Source organism: Plectropomus leopardus, chromosome 8 (assembly GCF_008729295.1).
Source record: "Plectropomus leopardus isolate mb chromosome 8, YSFRI_Pleo_2.0, whole genome shotgun sequence".
In the NCBI taxonomy this organism is placed as follows: Eukaryota; Metazoa; Chordata; class Actinopteri; order Perciformes; family Serranidae; genus Plectropomus; species Plectropomus leopardus.
Genome location: NC_056470.1, coordinates 18185178 through 18199000, shown reverse-complemented (window position 1 = coordinate 18199000; position 13823 = coordinate 18185178). Strand labels below are relative to the sequence as shown.

The window sequence follows — 13823 nt, the reverse complement described above, 5'->3', positions numbered from 1 at the left end:
AAATTAGAGATGTACGGAGAGCATTACACATTGCTGAGGGAAGCTGTGGCAACGCTAAAGGAGTAAGATTACCCACACAAGAAGGATGAAATCACAAAAGGTACTTAGGCCTAACTAAAATGTTTTAGCTTGGTATGTTATGACTACAATTGAATTTTTTAAGATTTATTTGCACAAAACAGAAAACAACAACAACACAAGGCAAGGTCGCGTAGGTGAAATGAAGAAACCCCTAGACGTAACCGTCTAAAAACAAATACATATTAGTGTGGACATAGCTTTAGACTATGGTGTATTTGTTTATTTGCAGATGATACAAGAGATTCTACTCCACAGAATTAAAAAAAAGGCCAAATCAACAATTCGTTCGTTGGAAGGCTGGTAATATTTGGAAATCTAACCTTGATCTCTTTCCTGATTCTTCAGGTGGTGTATGAGGGGCAGGAGCTTAACCACGCATTCGGCTTATGTCATTACAAACAATTCCTCTTTTGGAACGAGTACCGTGGCGGCAGCATCTATAAACTGGACCAGGTCACTAAGACAGTCACTCTGCTCCGTAATGAGAGGCCACCCATCTTTGAGATCAGAGTGTATGATGCACACCAGCAACAGGGTATGCGTCCCCACTACTCCTTCATTCTCACTTCATGACTTGCTAATTAGTAAAATATATTGAAAAATTATGATAATACTCTAACTTTCATCTTGGTTTGTCTTTTCTTGTAGGCTCCAATGCATGTAGAGTCAACAATGGTGGCTGCAGCAGTCTCTGCCTTGCTATACCTGACGGCAGGTCCTGTGGCTGTGCTGACGATCAAATTCTGGATGTTGATAATGTCACCTGCAAAGGTACTTAGCAGCCTTACCCGTAGAAAGGTTTCACCAAAGATCAATGTGGAAGGTTAAGGAAAATTCATTACTCAGCAGGAGTTGAGGCTGTTAAAGAATTCTAGGCTGCACTTTCCATTTGCAGGCTGTACTATGCAGTGTCTCTGCCAAATTGGGAGAGAAGTTTTTTTTTTTAAAAAATCCTCTACCAATATTTTTGCAACTTTAAGAGGGATGAAAGCTGACCTAGGCACCAAAAGGCTTTGTTTTGTTTTGGTGCTCAGCTCTTGTCTCAATGGCCCAATTGTTTCTCCTCCTACCCCTGATCTCATCTACAGCCAACCCCTCCTACGTGCCCCCGCCCCAGTGCCAGCCTGGGGAGTTTGCCTGCAAGAACAACCGCTGCATCCAAGAGCGCTGGAAGTGTGACGGGGACAACGATTGTCTGGACAACAGTGATGAGGCCCCTGAGCTCTGCCGTAAGTGTACCACGTCATTGTCATGGTTACACAGCAACACATAGATAAACAAAAATTCTGTTTAAGTGCCTCAGCTAACGTGAACCGACAGAGCGCTAACTGCAGTTTCCAAGATTGTCTCTTTCCATGCAGCGTAATGTGGCTGTAATTTCACAGGCCAGCATTCTCCTCATCAGGCGATAGTGAGAACCAGGGACTCATATTTGTCTTGGATTCTCTGCCCTTTTTTATACTTCATTTGAAGTGACATATTTAAAGAGTGAGAGGATTATTTTGCAGGGTAACAGTCATGTTGATAGGTTTCCAATGTAGTAAGTCCCCACAGGAGGTCATTTGAGTGGATGTCCAATAAAATTTGTGGTTTTTGACAAACAAGAGCTAAACTCATGTTTTATGTTAAATGGTTAAAATAAGCCTCGGTGGTCATGGATGCTGAAAATGTATCTGAATGTTAACATTTTTGTTGAAAGACCATAGACTGTATAATTATCTTTATATGCTGTCTGTGTACAAAACAAACAAATGTCAAATCTTGAGTTAAGTAAAATAAGCACCGAAATTGTCCATTCAGAATCAAGTAAATAAAATGTGACACTGTGTATTATTGTATTGCATACATCTGCTGTCACATCAATTCAGATACATTTTATGAACGTAAAAATATAAGGTTATTGTCCACAAAGTCCTTCGTGCGGTGCTGCAGACACCGCAATCTTTGACAGGCAATGGTGGCGAACAGAGCTTCAGAGAGCTCGGGATGACGGTGGGCACACAGGTGTGTGGGCATGCGGGTGAGCAGGTGTCAACAAAAACATAGACTTATCATTGACAGTATTTTAACATCCAAAACACCAGCTTCACTCTCAGTGGTTCCTGTGACATCAGAAATACTTTCTAAATAAGTAAAGAAATGCAATGCCTCAATTCCTGTGATTTCAACACAGATTTGTTGTTCACAATTTGGCATTGCTGGGGAAAAGAATAGGGGGCGTACCCTAGACACGTCAGTCGTGAGTTTACTGCGTCCTTTTTATTTAATGGTCATGGTTCATACCTGGTGATATTGGCTTAATGATGTATCAAACTCAGAAGGTCTTAATAAACCAGGTAACCTGTTGTTCAAAAAAATGGGAATTAAAACTGAAAACTTGAAGTGTTCATGTATACTTTTCTGGTTTTTTCCCTCAGACCAGCACACCTGCCCAGCTGACAGATTCAAATGCCAGAACAACCGCTGTATTCCTCTGCGATGGCTTTGTGACGGCGACAATGACTGCGGCAATGATGAGGATGAATCCAACACAACCTGCTCTGGTTTGTACAAAGCTGGACAACTTTGTAGTTTAAAGAGCATTACAATTTTCATTTGTTTGATATGTAAGAGATTTGATTGTAGAACCTATGAAGCCTAATAGGCAAATGAACATTCACTGCAATACTGTCTGTGTGATTTTAGTCATGATCTGCATATGTGGTTTTTGCTGTTAGATGATGAATATTTACAACGCAGATGATCAAAGTTATCAGTGGTTAGTTAACGTAGTATTACTGAGAAGAAACTATTGAAATTAGAATATGAAATTAAAAGTGAAAACGAGAAATGTGGACCAATAGAAGTTGGGCAGGCAGACAAGTTGCAGCTCTAGCAGACATCTGTTAGTTTTGAGTTAATTCAGTTACGATAAGTGCAGCAGATGCCAGCATGAATTTACAAACAGTCCAGGGGTATTGATCTACAGCATCATTGACAATGGGCTGGAATGCATCGATGGTTCTTGGCTAACAGCGTTTGTCGCTTTTATAAGAGCTGCCTCTGTGTCTCGCATAAATTGAAGGAGATTAGAAATTGTCTTTAACTTAATTAAGATAAAGTAAACGTTTTGTTTTGGATTTACAACTATTTGAAGTACTTTTTATAGCAATAGAATATGGGAAAGTAGGTTGTCTTGTTGTGTCTTATTTAATGGTGATGAGTTATTGCAAGCTTTAATAAGGGATATTGCAAGAGGGACTTTTTACTGCCCTCACCTGTTTTACACTTGTTCCCCTGCCAGCTCGCACATGCCCACCGAACCAGTACCCTTGTGCCAGTGGGCGCTGCATCCCCATCTCTTGGACATGTGACCTGGATGATGACTGCGGTGACCGCTCAGATGAACCAGACTCCTGTGGTGAGTCTCTACTGCTTCTTTTTATTGTTGCTCATTCTCTTATAGTATGTTTTATGTTATTATGATTTTTACATGTCCTCTGTTGAACCCTCTTCAGCCTACCCAACCTGCTTCCCTCTGACTCAGTTCACCTGCGCCAATGGCCGCTGTATCAACATCAACTGGCGCTGCGACAACGGTAATCATCTTTTGAGACTTCCTATGTGGAATATGGAACAATGCCGTTAAAAATTAAAAAATATGTGACTCATTTTTGGTTTTGAAAAGAATGGTATGCAACAGTGTTTTTGATGGTTACAAGTTTGTATTATTTCTTTTTATTCTTGAAAGGGTAGTTTGAACTGATGAGAATGTAGGACAGACATATATAAGCTTTTGCTTCTGGCTGAAGCTTTTCAGTCACTTATTGTTTCTGTTGTTTGTACTAAAACACAAGCTACATTTTAAACCAATCCACAAACTAAAAATGAAATCTGGTGTGTGTTCATGTACAGACAACGACTGTGGGGATAACAGCGATGAAGCGGGCTGCAGCCATTCCTGCTCTAGTGTCCAGTTTAAATGCAACAGCGGCCGTTGCATCCCAGAATACTGGACCTGTGATGGAGATAATGACTGTGGAGACTACAGTGATGAGACTCACGCCAACTGTACCAACCAGGGTGAGTAGAGGCTGCAACACACTCGGCTATCTTCTGTGGTTACAAAATGCAGTTCAGGAGGAAACAGGTCAGAGTCTTGTGATGGAGCTATTACATTAGGCTGCATTTGTGTTATTTCTTGACAATATCCCAGTATTTGGGTGCCTTAACCTTTGCAGTTAGAAAAAAGACTATGAGCCACAGTTGAATGTTTAAACTTTTAAAAATATATGAAAAATGTAGACAGTTAGTTTAAATGGTCATGCATTACTTATGAAGTTACACAGAAGGCTTGTTACTTTTGCCTAATTATGTTGTATTAGAAAAGGGCAAATGCCAAGCTCATTGAAAACAACAGAAGATGAACTGAAATTACCTTGACAGTTTTTCTTTAAGTTGTAGTTGTTATGAAATTAATTTATAAATGTAATATTTAAGCCCTGTCTTTTAACTGATCAAACAGCAGTTGCAATAGGTGTACAGGGCAAAAGCCACATTGATTTTTACTAGCTACAATGTAACATTATATTCTTTAGTTGAATTTTGGACCTGGCTCTGCACTCTCTCGACTGTTTTTTTTTTAAGTGCACTAAACTTGTGTTCCCCTTACATTAATTTTGAAGCAGTAAGGTTACATTAATTCTAGGGTTGAATTTCCTCTAAATCCTCATGCTTACATTGACTTGAAATCCTCATTTTAAAGTTAATGTTTTAGAAAGAATCTGCAAGCAGGGAAGCATGCTCCTGCACCCCCTGAGATGTTTGCATCTATGTCACCTATTTAACCGCTGATGAGTTTTCACCCCTGGTGACACTGTGTGAAACTGAAACAGCTCTGCTCCTAAGAATTGTTTATTTCATGGCATTGTGTGTACACTTGCTGGGTCTAATAACATCATGTATTGTATTTCAGTGTGTTCACATGTTGCCATTTGCAGTTGTAAAGAGGTTGTCACAATGAAGACAGGATCACCCTCCTCCCCGATGCATTTCCTCTGCTCTGCATGCCCCTGCCTGCCCTCCGGCTTCCACTTATCATTTACAGCAAATCCTCTCTGTTGCTCTGTTCAGGATGTGATTATGTTTTGTGGTTAGATAACAATTAAACTCTTTCATGGTCTTGTGCAAATGGCGCAGATGTTTTGACTCTTCAGTCGTGATATGGACTTACATGTTCAGAGCTGAAAATAGCTGGTGGCTGCGCTCAGCTGATTTGGAACATTTGGGTTTGCTGTTTAACCACTCTTTGTAACAACCACTGAGGCAGCATCACAGCACAAGTGTCGCTCTCTTTCTTGAGCCTGCCTAGAAACATACACTCCTGTACACTGTGTGTGTTCTGATGTATGTACTGTTTGATCCATGCAGAAACACAGCCAACTGCTGTCAAGTCCCAGCATGCAAAAACGGGGCCCAGCGTGACCTGTTGGTCTAATGAGCAATCTGTGCTGTTTGTGTGTGTGTGTGTGTGTGGCTGTGTGTGTGTTTGTGGGCTTTCTTGGCTTGCCGTCTGGAAGTCATTAGCTGAAATAAAAAAGCAATACTATCACCTTTCCCTCCTGTATATTGTAGTCCTGTGCTGAAAGGTCCCCGGCCCCATTTCCTGCGTTAGCCGTGCCAAGAGCTGACCTTTGCCGTGAGAGGATGTCATTGTGCCACCTCCCCACTGGTGCCTTTAATCTGCCTCTGACATCAGTCAGTTAGCTGTGTGTGTCATTGTTGTTTGACTTGGCTCAGTCTCAGGTTGTTAACCCAGTGTCCCAGCATACCTACGCATTAATTAATGACTAGAATGGCCTATTCTTTGTTCTCTCAGTTTTTGGCCGAGTGTGGTGTGTGTGTGGTCTGTGCAAGTGCTGTTTGCTACTTGTGATTCCAGTCAAGTTATTTTTCAGTTGCAGACTTCTACCGATGTTTTATCACTTCTTTGACATTTGCTAAGCAACACGCTCCGTCTTTTTTGTTGGCTGACTATCATACTTTGTCTTGTTGTTTTCTCTCCAGCTACACGTCCTCCAGGTGGCTGCCATGTAGACGAGTTTCAGTGTCGGATGGACGGCCTCTGCATTCCCATGCGCTGGCGCTGTGATGGGGACACAGACTGCATGGACCTGAGTGATGAGAACAACTGTGAGGGTGTGACCCACATGTGTGACCCAGCAGTCAAGTTTAGCTGCAGGGACTCTGGTGAGGATGCTTTCAAATGTCTTAAGTACAGAGAGGAAAGCTATGATTGTAGATTCTCATTTGATGAGCAGGATTACATTAAATTAGATGGTGCAAACTTCCACCATTTTGGAGTGTTCAGTGCTCTCCATTCCCTTAAATGTCAGCACTATCAAGATGATTTACAACTGGTCAAGGACTTGAATTTGCATGCCAGATCACCCAAAGTTGTTGAGTAAATCCACTGATTGCATTGGTTTCTTTGGAATTAATTGATTTTTTTCTGGTATAATACCTGGTGTGACTATGCTTTAAAATGAGTTTAAAACTTATCTCTATGAATATGTTAAGATAAAAGTTTTAAAACAACACAAAGTTTAAAATTTATATTTTGTGATTCTGACAGCTCGTTGCATCAGCAAAGCTTGGGTGTGTGATGGTGACAGTGACTGTGAGGACAACTCAGATGAGGACAACTGTGAAGCGTTGGTGTGCAAGTTGTCTCACCACATGTGTGCAACCAATGACTCCATCTGCCTGCCTGCTGAGAAGCTGTGTGATGGCACTGACGATTGTCCTGATGGCTCTGATGAGAAACTCTGTGGTAAAACATTCTTTACACGCAAAAACCTTTTTACATAAACAGGATTCTTTTGTATTTTTATGTACTGGATTCTTTTGCTCTGTACCTTCCACACTGATGCTAAAAACAACAAACGGAGTTCTCCTGTCTCAGATGTATTCCAACTCTTTCATCTGTTTCTTGCCTGCAGACTTGTGCTCATTGGACAACGGTGGCTGCAGCCACAACTGCAGCATCATACCTGGGGAGGGCTTCATGTGTTCATGTCCCCTGGGCATGGAGCTGGGAGCTGACAACAAGACTTGCCAGATCCAAAGCTTTTGCGCCAAACACCTCAAGTGTAGCCAGAAGTGTGAGCAGGAGAAATCCAGCGTCAAGTGCTCCTGCTACGAGGGCTGGGAGCTGGAGTCTGACATGGAGAGCTGCAAAAGCACCGGTAAGGACAAACAGGGCCTTTTTGGCATTAAGAGTTTATTTTCTCCTACAAAGTGAAGAGTTTCTTTTTGGCTTCACATTGAGTGTACTGAAGAGTCTCTACAATTCTGCTTCTGCTGTATTTATATACAATTTTTTTAGCATGATTGTTGGTTACTGTTTGTAAACACGCTTACCGAAAATGAAAGTAAAGGCTAACCCCAGATTCACTCTTGTTCTGCATTTTGCCTCTCTGTATTTGCTTTTTTTTTTGGTATCCTGGATGACTGCTGGTTTCAGAAAGTGAGCAGCATACCGTACTTCAGTTATTCAGTTTTTTTATTTGAAAGGGACAGATGGAGGGGGAGACTTCCAGAGATCACTGTGGTAGGATTTGATCCAAGACCAACATGGATTTTTGCGAATCTGGACTTTGAGACAAGATTTACTGTGTTGAGACACTAACAGTTATGCGGTTACAACTTGTTTGCCTTCAGATCCCTTCAAGCCTTTCATCATCTTCTCCAACCGCCACGAGATCAGAAGGATTGAGCTTCACAAGGGGGAGTTCAGTGTGCTGGTTCCAGGCCTGAGAAACACCATCGCCTTGGACTTTCACCTCAACCAGAGCACCCTGTACTGGACTGATGTCGTAGAGGACAAGATCTACCGCGGGAAACTGTCTGATAATGGAGGTGAGGCAGCCAGTTAAGTACAGCTTAAGCTAGTTTTAGTTAAAGCAGAAAGATAGATGGGGTGGGAATGAATAGCCACTTAGGACGGTCTAATTTACATAGTAAGAGGTTCATTTTTCAGTGTCATCTTTTTGTCAGTAAAATAAAAATAGTAAAGTGGACTGCCCCTTCTGAGATAGCAAATTCGATTTGTGCTTTTGACTGAGCATTTGTCCAAAATTAACTTCCGCTGAGCACTCTGTAATTTCTCAGAGCCAAATGTTTTTTAAAAGAGTCTGTGGTCAGCAGCGGCGGTCTGTGACCCTGAATAAATGGCCAGGTCACGGTCGGCCTTTCCTGCTCCAAAACCCCAGGTCTTCTTGCCAATCAAGGTTGTGTTCCCAGCGCAGCACTTAGGGGGCACACGGAAGGCTTTGTCTCTTCCCATTTGTCTCAGTACTCCATGTGCGTGACTGCAGCCAGAACTCTGATGCAGTGTAGGAGGCACAACACACTGCAGTTCCAGTTCCCAGCCCTCCAACTTCACCATTAAAACAGGACTCCTGAGCAGAGACATTGTGACCAGCTCATAGATCAGCTCCTGCTGCTTATTCTTGAAGCCATTTCAGAATCTCTAAAGTTGCTGGCATACACTGTGTAGTATCAACAGCTTAACAGACACCCCTACCCTCACATCCACATAAAAAGGCAGCCATAACTCCAGCATTCCTTTAAGCAAACTGTGAAGACGGCATATCCCTCTCCCTCTAATTACTACTGGAAAGCCTTGTGAAGAACTTGTCTGATCACCCTCCAGAGATGATCGCACATTTTGGTTTGAACTTTGTCAGCATGAGAGCCTGTCGATTCTGGGAAATAATAAAAGAGTGGGAGATCAGGTGTTGGATGTTTGTTTTTTTTAAAGGTGGGGCAGTGGGGCTGGGAAGATAGTGCTGGTCGGAGCCACACTGGCAGACACAGCAGCAGTGCCATTCACTGACAGATTCCATAAGAGTAAAGAATTTCAAACAATTCACTGTTTGCCAGGGTTTTTTGCAGTGAGCCATATGTGCTGGCTGGAGATTTGCTGTCCTCATTTAAACTGACATGAGCCAAGCTATTACAACTGTATTTTTTCTACTTAAAATCACCACTATTATATAAATGTTATGAAATGCCACAAAAGGTTGCCTTTCCCAGTTTGCTGTTCAGATGTCAAATACATAATACATTTATTTAATCCTTTATTTAAACAGGTAGTCTTACTGAAATCAGAATCTCTTTTTCAAGAGAACACAGGTTTCAAAGTTAAAGAGCCAAACACCATCCAGGTCTGAAGTCCCTCTTTCTCTGTATCCCATTCAGCCCTGACCAGTTTTGAGGTGGTGATCCAGTATGGACTTGCTACTCCCGAGGGTCTGGCTGTGGACTGGATTGCAGGAAACATCTACTGGGTGGAGAGTAATCTGGACCAGATAGAGGTGGCCAAACTGGATGGGACCATGCGAACCACCCTGCTGGCTGGGGAGGTGGAACACCCCAGGGCCATCGCCCTAGACCCTCGTGATGGGTAGGAAGCAAAGATGTCAGGATTTTGGGCCTGTAATGATGAGCTGCAACACTTAATCAATTAGTTGTCAACTATTAAATTAATTGCCAACTAATCTGATAATCAGTGAATCGGTTTAAGTACCTATTTAAGGGGAAAGAAAGTCAAAATTCTCTGATTCCAGCCTAATTTATTCTGGTTTCTGTACTCCTCTATGACAGTAAACTGAATATATTTGGGTTGTGGACAAAACAAGATGTTTGAGGTTGCCATCTTGAGCTTTCAGAAAACATGATTGACAATTTTCACAATTTTATAGACAGATTAGAAACAGATTAATCAACAATGAAAATAATCTTTATTTGTGGCCCTGGTAATTACCCCTGAAGAAACTGAATACCTTTTAGCTCAGGATAAATTCTACTTACTGTGTTTTCTATTAAACTGACATGTTCTTATGTAATAAATCTGTAAAAATCCCTCCTCACATCGATTTATTTTCTATTGGCAGAATTCTTTTTTGGACTGACTGGGATGCAAGTCTGCCCAGGATTGAGGCTGCATCTATGAGTGGTGAAGGCAGACGCACTATTCACAGGGAAACAGGCAGTGGTGGCTGGCCCAACGGACTCACTGTGGACTACATGGAAAGACGCATTGTCTGGATTGATGCCAGGTAGCATTTACCACTAGAATATACAGAGTGCTCTCATTGTACTGCATCCACCCACTCACTCATTACATCACTGACTCGCTCATTCTTTTCTTTTTTTCTTTTGCGCACCATTATTACTTTTTAAATAAACATGCAGATGTGCTTTGCTTATGTAAAATAACAAATTACAGGCTTGTCTATTAACATGATCAAAATTCATTCATTAAGCTTATGCACGTTATGTAAAATATACATATCTCTGCCTTAATCCCTCTCCAGGTCAGATGCAATCTACTCCGCTATGTATGACGGTTCTGGGCTGATTGAGGTGTTGCGGGGTCATGAGTATTTGTCCCACCCTTTTGCTGTCACAATGTATGGAGGCGAGGTCTACTGGACTGACTGGAGGACTAACACTCTGGCCAAAGCCAACAAATGGACAGGACACAATGTCACCGTCGTCCAGCGCACCAACACACAGCCCTTTGACCTACAGGTCTATCACCCGTCCAGACAACCGCAGGGTAAGTTGTGCATAAATAAAGAGAAACACACACTCACAGACAGAGAGGGAGCCTCAGTATCTCAGATTCACCCCTGCCTGTCAGTGTGGCTGACTGATTTGGGCTTTAACTCAAAGGAGAATTGTGGCGAGCTCACAGTTCATTGCTGACTGCGTTGATTCACGACTCCTATTCTCCAAAGACAGCTGACCTTTCAGAGCTGCGAGACGTGTTGTCTCCATACACCGGCAGCAATTTGGACACCTCCTGCTGCCTCGTTGATCAAAAAGTCACCTCACTGTTTGGCATTTCCCATCGGCTGCATAGGAAATAAAACCCTCCTCCTGCGACTTAAATGTCATGTGTTGATCTCACAGGCGCACATGATTGACAAGATGACAAAAAGATTTGCAGTATTCTGTCACATTGAACTGTCACCTTGGTGTTTTGTAGCCAATGGCCATGAGATCCCATGGGTTTGTGAGCAGCAGAGAGGCACTGGGACCTGTAATTGGAGGCAGGAAAAGGGAGATCTCACAGAATCGTTGATTGACAGCTGCAACCAATGCCCATGACAGTGATAAGGCAACAAGCTGAGTTGACAGGACTGGCAGACAAAGTCTTTTTCTGCACTCTCACTTTCCTTGAGGGTCAGTTGATGGAGAGGTCCATTACACTTTTGACTCTGGAAATAGCTTCTCACATTAAACTATTGGCTCTGCGAGAGTGTAAAGGCTTCTTTTATGGTTTTGTGGAGATGCTTTTAGAAAATATGTGCACCACAATCTGCATAAGACAGTGTGAACCTTTAAAGGACAGTTCATGCCAAAATAAAAAATCTGTATTTTATCCTCTTATCTGCAGTGCTATTTATCAATTGTTTTGGTGTGAGTTGCCATGTGGAACTATTTTATACCTTACCTCAACACTTGCTGTATCACTGCGCATAAGAAGTGTCATCTACTCATTGACAAGAGGCTTGATCTTGTGACAGCATGAGATATAAATATTAATGGTGTCCTCCTCAGCTGAACTACCATAGTGGTGCTATGTGAGTGAGCAGCAGGTGCATGCTTTCTTCTACATATATGGTTGATGGGTGTATTTCGAAAGAAAGAAAAATAGTTCCTACATCAAACTGCTCAAAACAAGTAACCAGGTCATTATTTCTGAAAGGAGACATTGCTGTTTAGTTCTTCAAAGGTGCTTTTGGGCGTTTTAAGCACCCAAAAGCCAAGTGCCATTTAGTTCCATTATATTTGAGAACGGCAGACATCTCTACAGCCAACATCTCCAACACTCTGCAACTCACACCAAAACATTCTAGTTTGATAAATAGTGCAATAGGTAAGAGGAAAAATATGCATTTTTGATTTTGGGGTGAACTGTCCTTTTAAAGGAAATACATCTCCACCGTCTTCTTGTCTGTCTTTCTCTCTTTCACCACATTTCCTCTGACTTTTCTTTTAGCTCCTAACCCGTGTGCCACCAGTGATGGTAAAGGCCCCTGCTCCCACCTCTGTCTTATCAACTTCAACCAGACCTTCTCCTGCGCCTGCCCTCACCTCATGAAGCTGCAGCCTGACAAACGCACCTGCAAAGGTAAGGCAGCATATTGTTTCAAACACCTACAGACTTTTACTCTTACCTTGAATGAAATAAACACTCACACCAAATGTGTGCATGCAACACTGTCATATATATTCCATGTAATCAAAGAGCAAGAAACAGGCTCATTGTTTGCAGGAATCTTTTCTCATGACTGTCATGACTGCTACGGTGTGCTCAGGTCCCAAACGTGAAATCAACGCCATTAGCCGTCATCTGTTATGACAGAAGATCTAATTACGTCTCCTCTATTTGTGCCACACGACCTTCTTCACTCCCATTTTCATTTAATTTCATTTAAAAGACTTTGACAAGTGATGTGGCTCAGGTCTACATTTATTGCGATGTGATTTCATAAGTGGGTTTCATGATGGTTTTGAGGGGTAGCTGTGGGGAATCTGTGTGCATCTGCATCTGTGTGCATTTTAAACACTCTACAGAACAATCCCCATCTCAGCAGTTTAGATTTAAGGATAATTGGATTAGAGGACGTCTGATGCATTCCCCATCACCACCAGAATTTTCTTTAAATTCGGACACATTCACCACTGAGTTAAAGCTGCATGGATTCTTGACTGAGAGGGAGCCATTTGTTATCTCCTCCTCCCATCTCTCAGGAGGTAATCAAGCCTCAACAAGCCGAGCAACATGTTACTGACTGGTCAATTTGCCCCTCTTGAGCTCCTGTCTCCTGGGATCTAGCTGGTTCCACACTTCAGTTGAGCGGCTCGTACACTGAAAAGAAGCTAAACGTTCATCACAGTGTACATATAATAATGTTGTTGGGAAAATTCGAGCATGAGAACAGGTGTTTCCTTTACAGAGAAGTCTTAAACATTGTTATAGAGTAAAAACTGTCCAGAGATCTCTAACTTATTCGATATACATTTCTTCTTTCCTTCCCTCCTCCCATCATTTGTAGATAACATAGAAATTATTTATAAAAATGGAAAAGAAATCATTAAAATCCTGTTTTTATCCCCTCAGAGTCCCGCAAGTTCCTCCTATATGCCCGTCAGATCGAGATCCGTGGTGTAGACATTGACAACCCCTACTACAATTACATCATCTCCTTCACCGTGCCTGACATAGACAATGTGACAGTGGTGGACTATGACGCCGTGGAGCATCGCATCTACTGGTCAGATGTCCGAACGCAGACAATCAAGAGAGCTTTCATTAACGGCACGGGGGTGGAGACTGTAGTGTCTGCTGGTGAGAATGATTACAGGAATATCTGTCATTCAGGTTTTATAATGCTTTGTTTGTATACCAGTTTACAGATAAAATGTTCTTAACCTTTTCTACTGTGGCTCTCACATTTACCAGACCTTCCTAACGCTCATGGGCTGGCAGTAGACTGGGTGTCCAGAAACCTCTTCTGGACCAGCTATGATGCCAATAAGAAGCAGATCAATGTGGCCAGACTGGATGGATCTTTTAAGAATGCTGTCATCCAGGGCTTAGACAAGCCCCACTGTCTGGTGGTGCACCCTCTACTGGGGTGAGTGTTTTCTCCAGTTAGTACAGTTAGAGATGTGAATTCTCT

At 42.2% G+C, this 13823-nt stretch overlaps 1 protein-coding gene across 1 annotated transcript in view; it reads left to right on the top strand.

The window, feature by feature from the left end:
- The window catches only part of lrp1ab (low density lipoprotein receptor-related protein 1Ab), a 108551-nt gene that overhangs the window by 58095 nt on the left and 36633 nt on the right, over positions 1-13823 (top strand). The window contains exons 14-30 of the mRNA XM_042491442.1: positions 427-616; positions 730-852; positions 1170-1310; positions 2499-2624; positions 3365-3481; positions 3579-3659; positions 3976-4143; positions 6127-6309; positions 6695-6892; positions 7062-7307; positions 7783-7980; positions 9325-9529; positions 10020-10184; positions 10443-10687; positions 12137-12268; positions 13262-13489; positions 13604-13778. Coding sequence (XP_042347376.1) covers positions 427-616; positions 730-852; positions 1170-1310; positions 2499-2624; positions 3365-3481; positions 3579-3659; positions 3976-4143; positions 6127-6309; positions 6695-6892; positions 7062-7307; positions 7783-7980; positions 9325-9529; positions 10020-10184; positions 10443-10687; positions 12137-12268; positions 13262-13489; positions 13604-13778 — 2921 coding nt within the window. The remainder of the gene's footprint in view (positions 1-426; positions 617-729; positions 853-1169; positions 1311-2498; positions 2625-3364; positions 3482-3578; positions 3660-3975; positions 4144-6126; positions 6310-6694; positions 6893-7061; positions 7308-7782; positions 7981-9324; positions 9530-10019; positions 10185-10442; positions 10688-12136; positions 12269-13261; positions 13490-13603; positions 13779-13823) is intronic.